Source organism: Vidua chalybeata, chromosome Z (assembly GCF_026979565.1).
Source record: "Vidua chalybeata isolate OUT-0048 chromosome Z, bVidCha1 merged haplotype, whole genome shotgun sequence".
NCBI classification, from domain to species: domain Eukaryota; kingdom Metazoa; phylum Chordata; class Aves; order Passeriformes; family Viduidae; genus Vidua; species Vidua chalybeata.
The window spans coordinates 11,480,343-11,503,745 of NC_071570.1; the positions used below are offsets into that span (position 1 = coordinate 11,480,343).

The following is a 23,403-nucleotide window of genomic DNA, read 5'->3' on the forward strand; positions in this document are numbered from 1 at the left end:
ACAGAACAATAGTACATTAGGAAAGGGTCTATGAAAGTTTTGATTATGTAATTCTATTTACCAAGCTAGGTTTTCTATAGTTTCTATGCTCTTTGTTTCAGAGAGATTTTTGTGGCTGCATGTTCTTTGGATGTAATCATATGCACACTAAAAGTTGTTCAAAACATTGCTGAAAGAATTAAAGCTAAATGAAGCCGTGTAAAAGTAAAAAGTAACTAACAGCAGGCCAGTAATGGACAGTAATAGAGAATGCTGCAGGTAGAATGGAAGTGGACCTTACATGATAAAAGCTACCTACAAATTTCTCTAGACACTTCTCTTTACATAAAAAGAAAGCTGAGAAGCAGAAATGGATTTTCATTAACAATTAATTTTGACAGAACCAACCTAGAGAAAGACTAGCACAAAAAAATCCAGAAACAGTGATTTAAAGGCAGGCATACTTGCTGCTTTTATTTATTCCAGAAAACTAGGATGGAACAGAACTGTCCTGACTTTGGTACTGGTACATATACAATTTCCCTTCTTTTGGCTAAGCAGCACCACTGGAACTGAAAGCTTTGACATTCTCCTATCAAGTTACAGCAACTCCACCAATTATTTTAATTGGTTTCTAAGCATGCCTAAAAATCCTCTTCTCTTTTTCTAAATAATCACATATTTTCCCAGCAACACCAGTGAAAGACTGAAGTATTCCCCAAGAGGTATTACTTCATAAGACTTAGAAGTTCCAACAGGTGTATACCTATTTTTCCCTAGTGCTCAACCTGAAATTGATGATCTAATGGTTTGCTTAAATGTCTAAGCTCTGAAGAAATCAATTACATTTTCTCTCAACACCTATAAAATATATTTATCCATAAAGCTGTATTAGTCACAGCTGTCAATAAAAGCATTAGGAATAGCCATGCGACTATGCTTGGTACCAATATTAACTTCAACATTGAGGTCAAATCTACAGATAGACAAACTTTTATTTTTTTATTCTTTATCCTTTTATTTTCTTTTTTAAGGTCCCATTTCTCAAAAAATGTCACTGATTAATTAAAACCAGGATTTTCAAATCTCTATGGACTATATATACGTGATTTTGAAAAAAAAGGAATATAAAATACGAACATTGCAAATTTAATAGTTAAAGTTATCATCAGTGCTGCACTGTAGTTCTCTGATTGGTGTTTTATGTTTTCTAAGCTGCATATTAATTGTGCCAGTGAACATAATGGCAGTCTCAAGATTACTATGCAGAGAATTCATCCATTTCAGAATGCACTTATACATCCAGAAGACCATGCAAGTATTTTCAGTGAAAATCAACATTTGGTTCTCTGAGCAATGAGACCTTCAGAACACACATGAATTGACTACACAGAGCAATCAGCCAGAAACTTCGCAAGCAAGTATAGACAGAAGAGTATGAACCAATTCTGTCAATGTACTCTGTAATGAAAAATGTAGAATATACTCTAAAGCATAGAATTATTTCATATATGTCTGAAATCTGAGTGAGAGGAAATATCAATCTCTTGTACAGAAGAAATAGGATAAATCACTTTCTAATTTCCAAAGGATTACAAATGTAAAGATGCTTCCATTACTGTTCATCAAGCAAGGAAAAAGATCACTTCCTGCTATCTATAATAAACTAGGCAAACAATTGCACCCTCTGTTTTGCTTACAACACAGTAGTTATATTGACTATAATTCCATTACAGTTAGTTCCTTTCACTTGTTTCATAAGATAAGTGAAACTACAAACAACAGAATCAAGCCTTTTCTCCAGCACCATCAGCAGGCAGAGAAGGCTCACTAGTCTCTATACAGAAGCTCTCAAAACAGATAGGAGAAAGTCCATCTCTGTTTAGTTGACCTTCATTTATATTTTGATTTAAATTAATGAAAGAGAACTAACAGATCTATGATTACAGTACTGACTGAAGCAAAAATTAGTCCTATAGATTCTGAAATTTCCCTCTGTCTTCAGGGACAAGGGGTATAGACCTATGAAGGTCTTAGGGAAGCTCTTGGCCAGATTTCACGGTTAACAGAGATTACAAGCCAATGTACATGATCAGTATCACAAATCTCTTCACAACCCTGTACATAAACACCAGAGTATGTGAAGACTGCTCTGATATCCACTTGCAACAGCCTTTAAGATAATGTCTGCTCTAGTTATATAGAGGTAGTTTGGATCCTCCTAATTCAAACACACCCACTTCCAGTAAAAACTACAGTGCCCAAATACTCAGATTTCATCAAGTTTCACTGAGTTTTCCCCTCTGGGTAGGAGGCAAAAGGAGCAAAGCTTCTCTTTGCTCCTTTTCTGCCCTTGCCCAGTAAAAAATTTCATCCAAGATGAAGCAAGGAAGTAACCTGAATAAAACAAATAAATAGTCATTATAGTAAAAATAACTTTAGTTGAACATAATAATCTATTTCAAAACAATTTGTTATCCATCATAAATTGATAAGCAAATCTGATAGGTAAACATATTTTAAAAAGACAATAAAAGACCTTGTTGAAATATTTTAAATAGACATGCTAACTAATTAACATGATTAATAAATTGCAGTAATAGTGAGAGAATTTTTCAGTTCAATATGGCACTTCATGTTCACACTCGCTAGTTCTACTACTGTAAAACAAGAAACTGAGTCTGTCTACAATAAAATTAAAAGCCTTCTGTAGATAATGACATAATAAAGTTTTAATAGTAATGTTTAGAACTGCTTCTTCAATCCTACAACAACTTTAAACTAGGATTCAGAAGACCCACTTCCTTCTGATCTTAGAAATCCTCACGAAGCAGAAAGGAGGGAGGGAGAAGGTGTCCGTGTATTTTAAGAAGCTTCAGACCAAAGCAGTAAGTCTATACTTATTCTCACCTTCTCAAAAAGTAATCCCTCACAAACTCAGCAAGAAAAATGCAGAGTAACCAATTTACTAACACTAGACAGACATATTGAAACAAACTACAAGTTAAATTTTCTTACATTGTAGATACAAGACATATGTTGATTTCCTGAAGGCTGTTGAACTCTCTTACAATTCTGATTCTATCTTCTGATTTTGTATTGCCATCAAGTCTTCGGTAATCTAGCCCAGATGCCATGCAGTACTGCTCTAGCACATCTAGCAACTGAGTGGAAAAATGAAGAAAAAAGGAAAATAAAAAGTTAAGCACTTATTAGTATCTTTTTAATTAAACATGATCACTGGGACCATGTTTATCAAATACAGTTTTAGTACACCACCATTGCTAATTATGATAAATATTTGCTATTTTGGTATCAACATTCATGATTCTCTTTAGCCATGATTCTACAGCACTCAAGCTGATTAATACTGGTATGCTGTGGTCTGACTCCATCATCCCACCCTGGCTGCCTGTTTCATCGCTACCTGTCACTCAGTCCAACCCAATCAGCAGGCAGTCCATTTAAGCAGCTTCCTCCCATCTTAGCAAGCTGCAATTACTTGAAATACAGTAAATGAGCATTACAGCCAGCACAGAGTTGCACAGTCAGAGTTCAGGGGGTATGGAGTGAAAGACACTGCGGCAACCAACAGTCAGTCTGGTCTTGGACACCATAAAACATAACCTAAGACACATGAGTACTCTACTACTGCATCTAAACATTAAGCAGTTGTTCTTAAAGTAAAAAAAAAAAAAAGAGGTATTTAAGACTCCTGAACTACTATTCAAATTACTATTTTTTAAAATACTTTTTAGTGCTATCATTACAAATATTTAAATAAAAGCCCCAATACAATAGAGTGCACTATTTCAGGAAACACATTATTCCCTAATAAGGAAACCAAGGAGCAAGTACCTTAAAAGTAAAATGTACATGTAAGTCTTGCTCCAATTAGAGAGTTTTAACTTCAAATCAACTAGTGTAGCAAGAATTGAAGTTTCATTGCTGATGATGATCAAAAGTCAGCAGAATGAGGAAACTTAACTTTCAGTGCTAACACAAAGGTTTTATGATATGGCAGTCATATTTAGCTATGACAGTGCCCTAACTCAAGACACACCAGCTGAACTTAGCTATCTGCACCTGAAGTAATACAACTATTTCAGAAAGCTCTAGGGAAAACAGAAGAGTGTTACACTTGTTTTGCTATCACCATTTTTATCATGATGTAACATAAAGTTTCAATATGCTTGTGGAGTATGGCACACTGTCCTCGTAATTACTCCTAACAGTAGAAGCAATAAGGAAATGTGGTTGACAAGGTGTCAACTTTCAGATTCATGCTTCAGAACTTACCGCTGCAGTTAATTGATAAAAATCACATGGAGCTCACCTTTGTGGAAAAGGAGAAAAGAAGAACTTTATCCTTATTTTTTCGGAAATTATTTAAAAGCTGCTGAAGTACCTGTAAATGAAGCACAGCAGAAAAATAAAGACATTTTTATCTAAAATCTAAATTATCTAATTTTTTATCAGGTTATCTTGCACACATTTAACTCATGTTTTGAACCTCCAAAAAGGCTACACTGAATTTAATTATTTGCAAAGCCAAGCAGAGCCATAACAAAAATCATTACTAACATAATAAATGGCCCAAAGGTAATGGAGATGCTGGAAATTTGCATTTTTCAATGACGCACATGGAAATTCTACTGTAAAAGGTCATCAGACCACTAAGAGGCAGATTCAGAAGCTACTTGTGTCAGTGCATAGACTGCAACAAAACATTACTAATATCACACACTAGCTCAGATTCTGAGGTTTTTCATTTAAAAAATGCACATATTTATCCTGAAAACTCCAAGGTCTGTTTGAACTTTCTGTCCTACATCTGAGTTCAGAGCTTCTTGGAACTTGTCTTCTTAAAATAATCAGTAAGATGTATGCCCCTCCCCACTCCAACTCTCATCTGTTGCTCTGTTTACAGTAGGATCCAGCTTCCCAGACTCTGCACAGACCTTGAAATGCCAATAATCCGCCCACACACAATGCTCTTCTGGTGGGGAAGCAAATAATCCAGAGCCTTGTGTATAATAGTGATACTGTTATTTTCAAAGGAACCATGTCCACATCTGGCAATGGCAGCTCCAGAGCACTGTGCTGAAGCCATACACAATGGGAAAAGAGGAATTTTCTGTACCATGACTGTAGCTTTTTCCCACTGGGCAATAAATATTTTTGAAATTGTATTTATTCATGGATAAATAGATAAACTGTTAATCAAGAACTATTTCACTACAAGCCTAATAAATCTTTGACAATTAAATAATGATGAATATTTGTATTATTGTTACAATTCTGGACAATATGTAGAACATAAAATGGTAATTATATGTCGCTTATGAGCTCCTTAGTAAATGTTAGCCAGCTTGTTAAAAGTGAAAACAAGGTAAAAATGACAGATTTTTTTGGCCTCATTTCATTGTACATGAACATATAAACCAGGATTTATTTTACTGGGGAAAAATACACAACAGGTCATTTAGCAGGAGCTATACCACTCACATTTGCATTTTATTTAGTACATTAAGAAAAGAAACAGAAGTGACATTCTTTTAAACTAGAAGGAATTGGCTTCTGTGTTACTGTTGTTATTATTAAAGTACAGGTCAAATAGTGAATTTCCTATAGGAGAATACAAAAATAAATCCATGCAATTTGCTTAAATGAAATGGATCGATTTCATCCCCGTTGAGAATTTAGGTATTCTGGAGTAAGATACAACTCTAACAGGGAAAAATAATGAATGTATTTGCACCAAAGAGAAGTAAATTCTACACTTGCAGACCAGAATATTATCCTGTATGTTTTTAGCCCAAAACAGAAACACTTGCTCATACTCAAGCAGAAGTCACATGTTCTTTGTAAGACTCCACATGGATTTAAACATATGTCTCCCCATTGCTACACATTGTGAGTCATCTGTATGTGATGAAATTTTACCTCTTGCTTTTGAGAAGTTTTTCTATAGAGATGTTCAAGCTAGCCTACAGTATTTTTTAAGTCTTTAAAGCCAGCCCTGCCTGGGTCAGGGTTATGTCTAATGGTAGAGGTTACCATTTTGTGCAAAGTGTTCCAATAGACTTCCATTTTCCTACTGAATGATGATATCCCAAGCGAAACTAATTAAATCAATACAACAGTTATTCCTAAGAAATTTGTATTAAGAACAGTATTCCCAAACCCCACAAATGGCTCTCTGTGGAAATGTATGCAGTTAAAAAAAAAAAGTAAATATTAAAAAAAAATATTTCAACTGCCCAGACAATTAAGAAACCTTTACACCTAGAAAGCTTATAGAATCTCTCTGAGACACAATTTTAACAAAACTGTAGAAATAATCAAACAAGGTAGTCTGAATGAGAATTACTGCAGGATTGTAAAGCTATCCTCACTTATCTTCTTTTCCAAGCAGTCCCCAATACTTCCGTGTGGACAATCTGAAATCGTTGGGTTTCAGAAGCAATGAACCACTTGTCCTTAAACTTTGCAGGTCCCCACTATTTTACAACATCATAACAGAAAAATAGTGGTTTCCAAACAAAGCAAGACATTCTTTTCACTCAGTTCTCATATATTCAACTACTTCTATTTAAAAATCTAAGCATGAAATTTACTGTGTAATAAAACACGTCAGCAAAGCTTGCGAACTGTATGTTCTGCAGTACATGTGAAAAGGAGGGGATAATTTCACAAAAAAAGCTGAAGCTTTTAATCACTGTGTATTACCCATCTCCCACTGTAACACAGATATATTAGTGTCCTTCTTATACCGTATTAGGTACACCATCAATGATTATACATGTTGTACATTTGGATTGTAGGACTGTTTTTTCCAGGCTCTTGTAATCCAAAATTCAGAACAAAAAGCCTGGGGTGGCATGTTAATGCTACAGCTTACAAAACACAGAGAGATGACTCACAACAACAGGTAGGACACAAATACTCTTTAACCCTTGCGTACGAGCAAATCTAGTTTTGGAAGTAATTAATATCCCATAACAGAATGTTACCCTGTGTGTTTTATCTCTGGTTGGTTGGAGAACAGATAGGCTGAAGATGGAACCTTTTCAACTCTGCAAAACAGTTACAGCTGCTCAACCAACAAACATTTAAAAAAATCACAGCCTTTCCCTGTTTCCTGAATAAATTTTTTTTAAATGCTGCAAACTATTCCTTTGCAACTATGCTTATATACAAAAGAATAATCACCTATACCAAAATTTCTGTGTAGTCTGTAATGAATTTTAAGTTAAAATATAAAATAATGCTTATTCAGTCTACACTACCAGATTAAAGTTACAAAAGAATGTTACTTAGTTTCTAGAATTTATTTATGAAATGAATGATGAATTTATTTATTTAGGGAATGCAAACTACTACAGTGCAACAAGGTTATTAAAAACATTTTACTATAATTTGTCTCAGTTATTTCCAAATAAACACATTAAAAATTTATAAAGCCATTTCCAAGCTCTAGTACCAGTTGACTCCTCTGTGATTACTTTCTTATGGTATGACAACTTTCTAAATTACATACTTCCTGAATTATTTTGCTTTCACAGTATAAAATGCAAAATCATCACAAATAGCTTCCATTCTATAATTTAGGGAAAAAAAAAAAAAAAAAAAAGCAAGTCACCATATCAAAAAATGTATGAACCAGTTTTTGGCATCATGAAGTTAAAATTAATGGACCCAAAACCCAGCTTATTTTCAATTAATCTACATATCCCATTATCCTCCTTCCAGGCACCAAGATCATTGAATCATATAATAGTTTGAGTTAAAGATCATTTCATTTCAAACCATGCCACCATGGGCAGAGATGCCACCTACTAGATTCAAAGTCCCATCCTAACTGGCCTTGAACACTTCCAGGGACAGGGCATCCACAGCTTCTACAGACAACATGCTCCAGTGCCTCGCTACCCTCACAGTGAAGAATTTCTTCCTATTATCCAATCTAAACTTACTCTGTTTCATTTTGAAGCCATTATCCCTTTCCCTACCACTGTAAAATATCCCTTTCCAGATTTCTTTAGTCTTCCTTCATCAGTGAAAGGCAGCAATAAGACTACCCAAGAGCCTTCTCTTTTCCAGACTCAGCAACCTCAATTTCCTCAGCCTTTCCTCATAGAAGAGGTGTTCCACCCATCTAATAATCTTCATGGCCCCTTTGGACTTGTTCCAGCATTTCCATATACTTTTTGTGCTGAGAAAGCTGGATACAGTACACTGCATGAATGGAGCAGAAGAGGAAAATCACCTCTCTTGCCCTGCTGGTGACATCTTCTTTGCTGTTTTCCAGGACACCTGGAAGTGGCTTTCTCGGATGTACAGAATAACCCTTTGGCCACACCTGTACCACTTCAGGCACCATTCCCTCACAGCTACCACACAAAATTAACTCTGGCCAGAATCAGGACAGCATCTTACCACAACCTCATTTCAGGTAGTTGTACACAGCAATAAGGAAGCTCAGGGGACACCTTTTCTCCAGGCTAAACAAATCCCAGCTGTCTCAGCTGCTCCTCATAAACCTGACACTCCAGACCCTGCACCAGCTCCTTTGCCCTTCTCTGAACATGCTCCAGGCAGCATCTCAGTGTCCTTCTTGTCCAGAGGGGCCCCGAAAAGGATACAGTGCTCAAGGTGTGGCCTCACTAATGCCAAGTACAGGGGAAGAATCACCTCCCTGATCCTGCTGGACAAAAAATTTCTGATACAAGCCAAGATGCCACTGGCCTTCCTGGCCACCTGGGCGAACTGCTGGCTCATGTCCAGCCACTGTTGACCAGCACCTCCATGTCCTTTCTCACCTGGCAGCTTTCCAGCCACTCTGCCCCAGCCTGTAAGTACTGCATGGGGTTGCTGTGGCCAACTGCAAGACCTGGAACTGGGTCTTGCTGAACCTCATACCATTGGTCTCAGCCCACTGATCCCTCTGCAGAGCCTTCTTAACCTCCAGCACACCAATAATCCCACCCATTTTAAGATTACAAACCTACTGAGAGAGCACTTCATCCCCTCATCCAGATCATCAGTAAAGACGTTGAACAGGACTGGGCTCAAAAGTGAACCCTGGGAGACACCACTAGTGCCTGGATGTCAACTGGATGTGGCACCATCCATCACCACTCTCTGGGCTCAGCTACCCAGACAGTTTTTAATCTGGCAAAGGGTGTACAAGTCCAAGCCATGGGCTGCCAGCTTTTCCAGGAGAATGTAATGGAAAAAAAAATATAATAAAATAATAATAAAAATGTCAAATAGTAATGTGAATAATGTCATGGTAAAATAATCAGTAACAGAATTGCTTCATAAGTAATTCTTCAGCTTCTGAAGATGATGGATTTGGTTTTTAAAGCTATGCATTAATTTAACAGATAAATTCACCTTCTCAAAATAATCAAGTGTATATAGCAAAGTTAATATGCAGGCATTTCACACATATGTATTAACAGTAAAGAAAGATGTTGCTTACATAGTAACAAATCAGTCAAGTGATAACAGCCATTCCTGCTACAGCAACATAGTCCTCCCACTACCACCAGTCCCATGAGGAAAATGTTAATATCCAGGCTTATGGAGAGCCAAAATTCTGCACAGCTCCTACTCTCAGCTCCAGAGTACTACTAAAACTAGTAAAACTAGTATGGTTTTCTTTTTAATTAGTTATACTAGACATACTTTTCATCTACATTAAACAACATCATCCTCAGATACATTATATGTCATCGCGTCATCTTTTGTTCCTCTCTGAAACCAAAGACAGACAGTTTCTGACATGAGGAGTTTTGCAGAATTATACTAGAGACATTTATTTTGGTCATCTTCAGCACAACTATTATTTTCATTTAATGTCCAAAGGGTTCAAGAAATCAGTAAGCACTCAGTACATTTTCACCAGTTCCATGCCATTCATGACTGTGTAGGTCCCACTCACATTTACCCTAAGACATTCTTTACAGTCTGGAGGGTCCCAGCCTCCTTGGCTGCTTCTGACACAGCTACTAACCACACTTGTGGCCCTTCTCTGAACTGTCCGCTGAATCTTTTCAAATCTAACATCTGCTTTTTGAGAAGAGAGATTGGAACTACACACAAAATTGAAGCTGTGCACAAACCATTAAGAGCAAAATGATTTTGTTTTGCTTCCTTCTCTTTGCCAGATATTTCTGACTGTCACCAGAATCCATGGTTTCAAGAAACAATAGTTCTGTTGACTATAAGGGTCATTTCCATGCCCACCATCAAACATGTGAAGCTAAAATCTTAGAAAATTTTAGCATCGCAGATTACTGTTATCCAGTCTTTGCCCAGATAAATACTGATCCATGACAGGAGATTCCTGCTTATGTATGATGAACAGTAAACAGAATAACTGAAACCCCTAAAACTATTAGGTGTATATTTTCTTCTATCCATATAATATAGGCCAAATCTATTCCTATTAATAAAATTTATATTTCTTCTAAGGAAGGGGTTTACCTTCATTTTTCCACTATATTTTGGATCTGAAATAGTTTCAAAGGCTGCATCTTTGCTTAACTGCACAAAATCTGGAAAACTGGAAAATACCTGGCTGCAAACTCGTTTGATATGCGCTTCCTGGAAGAAAAGCAGAAAGATTGAACAGGTGTTAAAAATCAGAGTTATATTAAGCAATGCAAGAAGTTAAACAGGTTGAAATACGATCTGCTAAAGTATCTCAAGAGTTATGTGGTTTTTAATTTAGTCCACTACAAAACTGCTGGATAAAACATATCTTGTGTGTTTTGCTTTGTTTCATTTAAAACCAAAAGATTTCTTAATCTGAAATCATGGATCGTATTCAAATTTCTTCTCCTGGCCAGAATTGTCAGTTTCAAAAATTCTGTTGCCTTGAGATTTGCATTACCCAAGGGTTGCACCAACATTTCTCTTGACTTTCTCAGGTAACAAGCCAGTATGGGAATTACATATTGTTCCACAACAAAAACGGTACGGGAAATGGACTTAAGGTGTTCAAAAGCCACATAAAGCTCCATTGCTAAATTTAGCTCTGCACTTAAAACACAACCTCACACTTTAAGTCCACTTTTCCAGAGAGAAAGAAAAGATCGCATCTCTCACCTAAGAATAACATACGTAAGCGCCTTCAATACTCAAGGTAAGAAACACTACGAAGTATTAGTTTCTTTAGTAGATTTTGGTAAAATCAGTAATCATGCATGATGCAGAAGACTGTAAGTCACAAAATACTTGTATGCCGTGATTTCAGAGGTTATTTAAATATCAGACATTATAACAAGAAAAACTACATATGCAATACACAAAAAAGCCCACTGAAAACATTTGGGAATATGCTGTGTGTAATGTGCTGGATACTCAAAGTAACATTTATGAAAAAGCAAACATGTTTTAATGGAACAAACTTGCAAAATTAGCTAGGACATTCTGATTTCTCTTCCTTGATAGATTCTAAGAAAAAGTTGTAACATCTCTACATCCCTTTCCTCATTCCTGGATCTTAAAGTTCACAAACAAGCATTTCTGAAACTGCCCTTTGTGGGTCTTGTTACTTGCCATAGTAACAAGATAAGGTGATACTGATCTTTCATTGAGCAATTTCTTCTAAAACCTGTTTCTCATTATTTAAACAAACTCAGCTCTTAACATAAAGTACTAGAGGAAAAAACCCATTCTAATTATCTATTATTTGTTTATTTGCACCAAGACATTCTCTTATAGGCACCTCTTCATAAATGTAACAAAAATGGCACTATTAGAAATCATTAAAAATTACTTTCTCTCCTAAGCTCTTCAATGTTTTATAACCCTTACTTTCAGATACGAATCAACTAAATGAACATATTGTTTTATATAACATCTTAACAAGGTATGCTTTCTGTATGACTGAATGGAATAGGAATTTTACAAAATATCTTAAATGCGGTTAGTTAAGACTTAAAAGGAGGTCAGCAGCAATTTTCATTCAAGAGTTTTCATCCAATTCATTTTACAAAAGTCTATTTTTTAGATACTTCTGAGACTAACCTGCAGCTTGCTAGTGTTGTCTGTCTGCAGCAGTGCGGCATGATTTGCAACCTTCTGTAGGATCATTAGGTAACTGAAGCGCAAGGACTTAATCGTTTCACCATGTGCATTTACCTACAAAAAAAAACCCCAGCTTATGCAAACAAATACTACTGAAAATAAGTAATAATGTCAAATAAGTGCTATTCTTACCAGGCTTAATTCTTAACAGCTTTAACAATTCTTAGTACTATAACTGATCCCCAAGAGATGAATACTGCATTTCTCACAAAAACGAATCAAGTTTTGTTTTTCCTTCAGCTTTGTCACCCTGTTAATAGAAACATCTTCTCAATAAGAAAATAACCCTACAGCTATGTTCACTACTTGCTAAACATTTCAGACAGTTACTTCTACAGACATCCCATGGAGATAACCAAGAATTCTTCAGTAAACAAGAAGATGGTAACTTTATAGCTAATTAAATCCAGCAAGAGCAGTCTGAATAACTTCTTACCTTTCAACAGCTAACTTTACTTTTCTCTCCAGCAAAAGCCCATAAAGCTTTACAAATGTCTCAAATAGCATAATTCAAGCTTCAAAACATTCTACAGTGCAACAGCAACTGTACAAGAGCATCAGCTATCTTCCTAGTTATGGCTGGCTGGCTTGATCAATATTTGTTTTCCTTTGCCTTCTCAAGTTACTAAATTTTACAGTTAACTTTGGAATAAAACAGTCCGTAAGAGCACTCAACTATCTGCAGCCCTGCCTACTGCCCTTTTGTGAATCAAGTCCACCAGCATTTCTTTTTTTCTACAAAACATCACTAGAAACAAAAGCCTGCAAAGAGGGCTACTATCTATGGAATATTGAACAAAACTGATAAGGGGATTGCTCATAAAGAAAGATGCAGGAGACTGAAGAAGCTACATGATTTGGAAAAAAACTCAAAACACTACACAAGAATCAGAGCAGGCCAGAGAGATAAAAGGGAGAAACAGGCATGGGACGTATGCTTCTAAATGTTTAAAAGATGTGCTTAATCTGAGCCTACTGAGTGAGGTAAGCAAAACAAATACAAAGCTAGACCGATCAAGGTTTAAATAGGTCCAGAGAAGATTGAAGAAATCTGCAAAGCTGTTACTCATGGACAAAGTGTGGCTGGTGCTCTGCGGCTGCTGTTACAGTTCTCCCCTCATGAAGCAAGGCAAAGTGAATGTTTAAGGGCACAGAAAGGCACGACAGCAGTTAGAACACAAGGAACTATCCCGGCAACTTGCTGAGTTCAGCATGCCTCCCATTCACAGCTCCTGCAATAACCGCCTGAGGCACCTGGGAGCAGCATGCCTGACACGTACTGAACATCTCAATGCAGTACCCTTGCCAGTATCAACTAAATCACAGATGCATTTATTAATACAAAAGATCCAGAATTTACTACATAGGGAACAATCACCTGCTCAGGGCATGCAAAGCAGCTTTGCAGTAACCCCAAAGTGCTTAACTCTATGATGCTTGTGATGCAGCTCTCCATGTTTCCAGCCAGGATTTCCCAAACAGATGAGCTACAACTAGACGAACATTTAAATCAGCTCTTCCTCAGGAGAGGGTCTCTTGAGAAATTCAGAAGACCATGCTCTAAAATCCAAACAGTGCCAAGTTCTTACTTTGTAACAACAGTTCTTCCTCTTCCGGCCACTATTGCAGCTACAGGGCTCTCCTGCTCTTAACACCAAGGTTACATCATCTGTCTCTAGCACAGCCTGGTACACAGCTTTCTGGAATTCAGTTAGGGAACAAAACACCATCTGCCAAAGAGAAAACACAAGAAACACTATCATGTGCAGCATACAATGAAAGGTAAAAAAACACTGCATCAAAAAACACAAATCACAGATCGCTGAAAATAAAGTAGAAATAAATCGTATACTTGCTCAAATAGTTACAGGAAATTATTCTACCACCAAATGCAAAAAAAGGTGCATCTTGACACCAAAAGAGCATGAAACTGTAGCAAAAATATATGCATACTTATTTTATTCCACACCAAAATTCTACAAAGAGTATCAGTGTCATTCTACAAGAACCTGCTGTTATTTTGCTCAAAACTTTTAAACATGGCTTTTGTGAAGGAATAGGAGGAGGAATGAAAAGTGAGAGAAGTAAATGCATAATGTTAATTACAGATTTCTCTCTGTTTTGCAAGGCGCTTAATTTGCCCTTTCTTTCCCCTTTTTAGGCATTAGCTGTTGTAGGGCACTACCACAGGCAGGACAAACAGAATAAACAATGAGAAGGCAAGGAACTACACAGTGCTATGGTGAAAACTCTGATCCTTCTTCTGAAAGACCATGGGTGGCATCTCCATGACATCTTTAGTCTTAAGCAGCAGGCGACAGAAATCCCAAGATCATTCCTTAACCTACACTATCCACATAGCAGCAGCACCATGCTGAGCTATAATAATACAGCAGTAACTTGAACATATACTCACATTAACAAGATAATGCAAGAATAAAACCTGCTAGATTCAGAAAGGAGACTGACTGATGTTTGTGTTAATCTTTCCTTCAGAAGACTGCCTAGATGACATTATTATAAACTAAGGATGAAGAAAAAACACCAAATTTTGAAAATAAAACCAGATGCAAACGTACATATTTGTCAACTCCGAAGAAAAGATTTAGCAGAACTCTTAGCTGTATCAATAAAGTATTATCACTTCATGTAATATTTACAATTGCATCAGATGAACAGGATTACAGACCTATCACACAATCAGTTTGTCTGGTATTTTTCTTTTATTTCAGGATCTAAAAACAAGGGAGTTAAAAGCATACTGTTCCATACACAAAGTGTCAAGATGCAAATTCAGAAGTTCTGCATAGAATTTCAAGACATTTATATACATTGCTTTGGGCTTGCAGAGGTAAGGACAAAAACATACATAAAACAGATGTGTAAATCACTAATCAGAAGACTAGCTGAGCATTTCCATGCTTGATTAACTCCATTTCAATGTGCAATCATAGTAATTACGTGAACAAAGCAAACTACTTCAAGTGCACTTTTTCCAAGGCTATGGATTCTTCTTAAGTTAAAAAGATGAAGAGAGAACCATAAATTACAGACATGATGCAAGAGAGAAAATACAACAAGAAAACAAAAAAGAAGAGATACATTTATTAGCATTGTATCTGAAATGTGAAGGCACTCTTACCCTATCTTCCTTCTTTGGCAACTGATCACTGATAAGCGCTTTGGTACGTCTCAGAAACCAGCCAGACATTATTCTTGCCAGCTTCACCATGGCCTTACGACCTGTTGCTAGCTCCCTTTTAGTTGCAGTGTGCCTCTGGCCATGCTCCACTGGATCAGAAAATTTCTTCTTGAAATGTACTCTGCTACCTAAAAGTCCTGGTACAGCCCTATTAAAAATGAAAGGGGATGGGGGATTTATTCCTTGATTTAAAGCATACCATGAATTTTTTTTCTGACTAACAGCAAGATATCTTAAAGTAGCAGTCACTAGTGAAACTACTAAAAATTTTAAGTGCAAACAGAAACATATACTATTTTAAGACATGCCATTTTTCCTTTGTTTTCTGTGATCCTCAAATGCTAAGACATACCCCTCAGGAAAAGGGTTCCAATATCGAAACAAAAAAGGTTTACCAGAACAACAGAAATCACAATTATATAGAAGTTCTAAACTACAAGGCTGCAAGTGTTGAAGCGCCTAAACTGGAAGCTAAGCAGTCATGTTTTCAATTTTTACTGGTTTTATGAAATCAGAATATGCAGATATTACAATTAACAAAATAAAATCTTGAGAAACCCAATAGTAGAAAGAATTTAGTAATTGTTGGCAGTATTACACATTGGAACAATTTACTAACAACATCAGCATAGTTTTAATGAACTAGATTCAACATTAAGCTTAAAATATTCTTCCTGATAATTCTGTTCTGTATGTCCTTATATTTAAAGTATGTTTGCTTTGTTCTTTCTCTGCAAAGCATTCCCAGGAGATTTAGATTTGTATCTGTGGTCAGTTGCACCTCTCCTTGACCATTAAAGTTTTTCTGGACAAGACTGTTACTTTTCAAATATGTGCACTTGTGCATTTTGGAGAAAAAAAAAAAAAAGGCAAAATATTACTTTCATCCTCCGAATAGGTCAGAATGACCTGCACATACTAGAGCAAAGGCACTATGTTGGTCAAGGTTGTGTAATGATTCCCTATCTACTGGGTGAAGGATAGAAGGAAAAAAGAGTGTCCCTCGGGGGAAAAAAAAAAAAAAAAAAAAAAAAAAGGTAATATGGGAGGTGGAGGAAGAATAATTTTAACTACTTCCCAAGATCCCCAAAGAAGCCATCTGGGATGAACTCCAAATGTATTAAGTAACTGCAAAATACCAGGAGCTTACCTCCCCAGTAAGTTACATTCTCAAAAAAAAGCAGGTGTTTTGAGGTTGTGTTTTGTTGTTGTTTTTTTATAACACAGATGGGTACATATCATCCAGTCTTGCCCCAACCCCACTGCACAGTCAACACACAGAGGTGTTTAAACATAAAAGAAAGTTTTTTATTTACCAGTCCATAACACACCAAAGTTCCTTCATATTATTTTGAAGAATGGTTCCAGTAAGACCTATGCGAACACTGCATTTTAATGACTTCATGGTTTGAGTTATTTGAGCCTTTGGATTCTTGATTCTATGTGCTTCATCTACTATCACAGCAGACCACTCTATACTGCAGACCAAAAAAAGATTTAATAAATTGACATTAATTGTCCCATTATCCTACATACATACAAAAAGTGAAGTAAGTCACACAAATAGCTGTGATTATATTATAACACATTATTACTTTTTGATTTACCTGTTTTTTTTATATTATATCACTCCATTTCCTTATATTGTTTGTTTAGTAAATTCAATTAACATAGTCAAACATAATGGCTAAACTACATTGTCAAATAAATGAACTACTGTTACTTGTATCAAATGTTTTCCGTGAACAAAGAAGCTTTCAATCTGTGGACCCATGAATCCAGCGTATCTCACTAAAATTAACTCCATTTATAATTAAGACTTACAAAAAATAAGTAAGTCTCTGAAGGTAAATTACTGAAATACACTTAACATGCTTCATTTTACCAACAAAAATTATCCAAGGCAAACTGAAAACATTTCAATCTGCATGGTTTTCTACAATAAAGTATCACTTAAGAACATATATATACAGTATCAATACAGCAGACGAATTTTAATATTTGGGGATTGTGATGAGAAGGAACATAGCTATAAGCAGTGACCAAAAGATATTTTGCAGCCAGTTCAAGAATAAAACTTAGGGGTAGAATGACCTGTATATTGAGATAATAACAAAGAAAGTCTTCAAGTCCCTAGGAAGAGATTTACTAAACTTATGAGTTCATTTTATATATATGAATGCTTCAGAACACAACCATATCCAAATTGATATGCTGCAAAAAGCTGAAACAGACATGTTTAGAGATGTGTGTCTCCTGAGCAAGCTGCATTTAGTTCACTAATGAAGGCTGATCTTGTGGCATTTTTGCTAATCACTAAATACATTCATTCATATTCAAGTTCCTACATTCCCAAAATATGCTAAAAAATTTGAGTTTCTGAAAAGTCTAATATATGTTCATATCCTCGCTCCTTCCACTTAAATCTCTCATACAGATTTACATGTATAACTGAGCATACGTATTCTTATTCCTAACAAGTAATTACTTAAGAGCAGCTTTTGAGGCCAATCCATCACTGTAGTGAAGCAAGACACAAAGCTTCTCCTGGTGTTGAGATCACAGGCCCAACCAGTCATATCCTCTTCAGAAACAGTTTGATAAATCTGCATGCTGAAGAAATGTATTTGCACACAGTCACAAATTAGATCTGCTCCGCACATGCACCTGTTTCCTGACCAGTCTATTCCAAGCATGAAGAGTTCCTCAGAAAGAACACGAACAGTTAGGGGGCTGGTAACAAAACTACTTTACTCTTCTATCTGTACTTCTCAACTCTCTGTACTTCAGACCTGAGCACAGAAACGAAGATCTGATCATTCTGATGATGGATCTCCAGACAACTAAGGTACTCCCTGGGGCCTGGACCTTTCCTAACACCTGAAATGCCAAGATCTGCAGATCCACTTATATCAGCTACTGAGGGCAGGCTGCTACCACCATCCATTGACACAACTCGGACACTACTTCTAAGATGACATAGGGGAAAAGGACCTTTAGGATTGGATGAAAAATGTGTGTGCTTAAATCTCAAAGCTTTTAGGGCTCAATAATCTCGTCAAGCTGGTGAAAAGAGCAAATAACAAGGAAAATACCTTTTTGAGCATTTGGTAAAAATTCCAGGTGATTATTCTCCTTACACTGTACTGAAAGATATTAATACTTTCTATGTATCTTTCAGCAGTCATCAGGTTTCAGGCAGGCAATTCCTACATCTTTCAGAAAGCATTTCATAACTGTGTTACCAGCAAAGACTGGTATTGTAAAATGCAGGCAAACTCAGTGGGAAGAAATGATGATGTTCAACTCCAGTTCAGAAGGCTGAATGACTGCTTTATTGTAACTATGCTATAATACATTAATATACGATATAAAGGAAGATGCTAAAACTACAAACCTGCTTGTTCTAACTACCATATCTAACTAACCTGCTTGTTCTAACTACCATATCTAACTAACTCACAACTCGTGACCCTCTTCTTGAGAGTCCAGACACAGGTGGATTTGATTTACCACCAGGCTCAAACAATCCTCACTAGAATCCAATCAAACAATCACCCCAAGGAAACAATTCTCCAAGCACATTCCACATAGGAAAAACAAGGAGCAGAAATAGAAATTGTTTTCTCTTTCTTTCTCTCTGTGCACCTCTATGAAAAATCCTGAGAGAGAGAAATGTGCTTGCCACAGACTGGTTTTATGGGGACTATTCAAACACTTACTGCTACCAAGTGTCTCATTACAAAGACAGTTGTATTGAGTCTGGCTGAGATGGAGTTAATTTTCCCACAGCAGCTCTCACTAGTCTGTGGGTAGTTGGAAAGGTGTTGTTAACACACCAGTGCTTTGGCTGCTGCTGAGCAGCACTGGCAGAGCATCAGCACTGTCTCTCAACATTCCCCCCACGGTAAATTGGGAATGGGTAAGATCCTGGGAGGGGACAAAACTTGGCCAGCTGACCCAAACTGACCAAAGGGGTAACTCATCCCATATGGTATTAGTTCAGATTTAAAAGCTGAGGAAAGGAGAAGGAATAGGCTATTTGTTATTTATGTTTACCTTTCAGAGCAACTGCTATGTATGCAGAAGCACCATTTCCCGGGAAGTGGCTCAACACTGCTAGTTCACAGGAAGCAGAAAATAAACCTTTTCTTCCCCCTCTGTGTTTGTGCATGCCTAAACTTTCACTTTTGCTTTAGTAAACTGCCTAATCTCAACTAAAGAGCTTGTTTTTATTTTAATTTCTCTTCCCTGTCCAGCTGGGAAGGGGACTGATAGAGTGGCTTGGTGGGCACCTGGTGTACAGCCAAGGTCAACCCACCAGAACTGTACAGGTTAAATTCAGTAGTGCAGGATAAATTCTATAGTACAGGGATTCTTCTCTGCAGCACAGTGAGTCAATGGATTTAACAGCAAATATATTGTAGAGAAAAAAGTCCTCGAAAAGAACAATGCACAATTAGACAGTTAAAATTCAGTGTGTACAAAAACATATTAAAACTATTACCTGTTAAAATCATCCAAATACAGGCGAAGTATCTCATATGTTGTAAGAGCAACTTCACATTTCCCTTGCTTGATGCGACTCATGTCATCATCTTTTTTACTGCCATGTAAGACAGAGACTTTAAAGTATCCCCATGTGTCTAACTCATCCTTCCAGTTGTACAGCACCGAAAGAGGGGCCACTATGAGGAAAGTCTGAAATCAAGTATATATAATAGTATCACTTGAAAAACTAAAACATAGCAACTTCTCAATAACAGAAGTCAAGATCTTGACTATTTTACTCCTCTGAGCAGTCTGACTGCTTAATTCTGCCATTTCAAAGGATGTATGGAACATATCTAAAGTTAATATAAATTCAAAAGTAATCAGTTTACCCTGAGTATGTATATAATACAGCAGAAAAATATTGTCATACTAAAATTAAATACTACATAGCACTACTTACTTAAATTATACTCTTAAATGCAGTAAGATGTGAAACACTATCATTTTGCGTTGTCATAGCATCTGTATACCATAACATGTTTTACAAATGGAGAAAATAAAAGGAAGAGGTTAAGCAGCTTCCTCAAATCTGTAAGTCTAGTCATCATGTGACTTGAAAACAGATAGTCCTGAAAAGAGTTTAAATAATTATGACAGCTCATACAATTCACTTAGTATCACAGGATAACAAAATCAAAGAGGTAGGAAGTGACCTTAGGACATTTTCAGCCCAACTTTGTAGTCAAAGCAGTGGCAACACTGACATCAAACCCAGGCTTAGCCAGATAAAGTCTTCAAAACCCTGTAAGGATGGATGGGGTCTATAACCTCTGTGTGACCTCTTTCAACATTAAATGTCCTCCAAGTGACATTCTTCTCTCACTCATAGTCAGAGTCAGAACCATTCCTGTTTCTTTGCACATTAAGTGCTATCCCTTTACCCCTTCTTTTCAGCCTGTTATTTCCTGAGGAGCATGTATCCATTATTCACAGATCTAAAGTCATATGACTCATTATGCCAGTCAAATTCTCTAACTATTGCAGCAAAATAAAAATAACAATGGAAAATAGAAATCACATGGTTTCTGTAATGGGTAAAATTAAAATGATCTTCAGATTTATTCACACAGAACTTTTACATGTATGTTTTATTTGCTGTCACTGTATTTGATTACCTAGATTATCAGCCAGATTTACTTCCAATGTTATGACAGCCAGGACATCACAAGGATATTAGCAATACACTTTCCAAACATATGGATTTGTCTTAATTAAATATCCTGTTATTATAGATATATATGCTTTTTTACTTTAAAAATATCATCATACAACACTAATTTTCTACTCACAGACATGTACTTTTCAATGTTCTCTAGCCACAAATTTAACCCAGACACTTCCAAATGTTTTCCATTAGTGCATATGAACTAGTAGTTACTAGTAGTAACAGATTAGACAATAACTAGAGAGAGAGGGCACTATGGCAGTCAGGAAAACTGAAGGCTTCCCAAACACTATTAGGAAAGGCATGAAATCCTACTTCAGCAGCTGAATTTTAAAAGTTAATGTACATAAACGCCTAGAAGAGACAAACAAACAAATTCAAGTATTGCCTTTTATCAAAATCTTTAAACTAGTATCACTAAAAGTTGTACCTTCTTGGGGTTACAATCTGAGCCCTTTTTCATTGTCCTCAGTAAAAACTCCGGCATATTATTTTCAATATCTTCGCGTGTTCCCTTTTTGTGCAACACTGCAGCCAAAAATGAAATTACCTTGAGAAAGAAAACAATTCTCAGTGACTATGTACAATTGAATGAATTCCACAAAAAATAAACATTTAAGACAAAATCCTGGACAGGACTCTGGTTTGGTTTGGTAGGGGGGAGATTTTTTTTCTGGGGGGTGCAGGCACGAGGTGTTTGTTGGCTTTAAATAAATCTGTTTTTAAAATGGGACCCCTCCCTCCTTTGGATTCCTAAGATCTCCTTCAACTAATGCTAAGAACAAGTAATTGCTCTATCTCACTCTTTTATTCTTGAAGTGGAAATGTCACAAAAATACACAAAAGACAAGAGTATGAATGATCCAGGAAAAAATACAGATGAGGCTTGTCTTGCAACTCTCCTCCTTTTCAGGGTACTTGAATTTCAGATGAGAAAACAGAAGGAACATATATCCTCTAACTATCCTCTCAATGTTACTTCTGCAAAAGGAAGAAGAGACTTATTCTACAGGTTAGTTTTTTACTAATACACTTTTTCCTATATGTTCCATTCCTTCAAATTCCAGTTGCTGACATCAAAACCTTTTTTTTTTCCTTTTGTGCTATATTCTCCCATCTGCCTCAAAACAGTCAAGGTGATTATGAGAACACATTTATTACAATACACCACAGCAAGGACAAACATCCCAGCACAGGCTATTCCAAACTGCTCCTATTGTAATCCAAAACAGGAAGAAGGCAGAGAAAGATCTAGCCAGACCATGCAAATTTAAAATTCACTTGGGATAAATGGTATCCATGGACTAAGCAGCAGCAAGGACCAGACGCATCATCAGAGAGGTGCCCTTCTTTTGAAAACTCAACAGGCCCCTTTTATTCCGAACAGCCAGCTCCAGCCACTTCCTTTGTGCAGCTGCTACACAGCTGCTCATAGGAGGACAGAGGTAAAGTTGATGTCCAAAAAAAAAAGAACTTTCTCCCTCTAATGATGGGGAGAAAGAGCTAGTCAGGAGAGCAGAGTGCAGAAAAAATACCTCCCTGAAAAGAATAGTTGGATGGACAGAAGAAAGAAGAAATCCAACATAGGTATGGCCACAGAATGAAAGAAAGGTATGTAGAATAAAAGCAACCCAAACATTTTTATACATAATATCTCATAAATTGAGGTTGAGATGAACTGCCAGTTTGCACATGTTGTTTAACTAATGACTTTTAAATCCTTTGAGAATTAGAATCAAATTCAACTGAACAATAAATCTCTATGTCTTTTCCACATTCTCCATTCTTGGAAGAATTTGCATCACAAATTTCTAGGAGTAGCAAAAGCAGCAAAACAGCAACTCATTAAAAAAAACCTTTGGCTCTTCTAGATCAAGCAAGAAGCAATCTAAATTCCTTGACAGCAAACTAGTTTACTGTAATCACACTAAGAAACAACATTATTCTATTTGCCTTCACCTAAACTTCAGCTTGGTATGACTGAAACATATGGTCGGGACATTGAAAGAAAAATCAGTTCAGAAATACAAAGACCATTAAAATTCAAAGGATTTCCAGAATTGTTTTTATCACATGAACCATCTTATAATTCAGAAATAGTAAGCTTCAGCCAACTGACAATCATAAGACAATTTTTTCTAAGACTATATCAGTTATTCAATGAAGTTTAGATTTATTTTCTCATGTGTACTAACCTTTCCTAAACAAGTGAATTCTATCATTTTACTTCCTATCCACTGAACTGCCTTTCCCATGCTGAACTTAAACACAAACACTGTGTTTAATAAAAAATACACAAAATCACAGAATCATAAAATGGTAAGGGTTGGAAGGAACCTTAAAGATCACCTAGTTCAAATCCCTGGGGCAAGGATGCCATTCACTACAGCAGATTGCT

At 36.4% G+C, this 23,403-nt stretch overlaps 1 protein-coding gene across 8 annotated transcripts in view; it reads right to left on the minus strand.

Annotated features, from left to right (window-relative positions):
- Nucleotides 1-23,403, minus strand: part of ERCC6L2 (ERCC excision repair 6 like 2) — a 53,794-nt gene that overhangs the window by 24,872 nt on the left and 5,519 nt on the right. For all 8 annotated transcript variants that reach the window (XR_008428619.1, XR_008428616.1, XR_008428617.1 and 5 more), the window contains exons 3-11: nt 21,436-21,555; nt 19,794-19,987; nt 16,603-16,764; nt 15,227-15,434; nt 13,674-13,814; nt 12,025-12,138; nt 10,477-10,596; nt 4,316-4,387; nt 2,998-3,143 (exon numbers count right to left, since the gene is read on the minus strand). Coding sequence is in view for 4 of the 8 variants with exons in the window: in XM_053932076.1 (XP_053788051.1) it covers nt 2,998-3,143; nt 4,316-4,387; nt 10,477-10,596; nt 12,025-12,138; nt 13,674-13,814; nt 15,227-15,434; nt 16,603-16,764; nt 19,794-19,987; nt 21,436-21,555 (1,277 nt within the window). In the remaining 4 variants the exon portion in view is untranslated. The remainder of the gene's footprint in view (nt 1-2,997; nt 3,144-4,315; nt 4,388-10,476; nt 10,597-12,024; nt 12,139-13,673; nt 13,815-15,226; nt 15,435-16,602; nt 16,765-19,793; nt 19,988-21,435; nt 21,556-23,403) is intronic.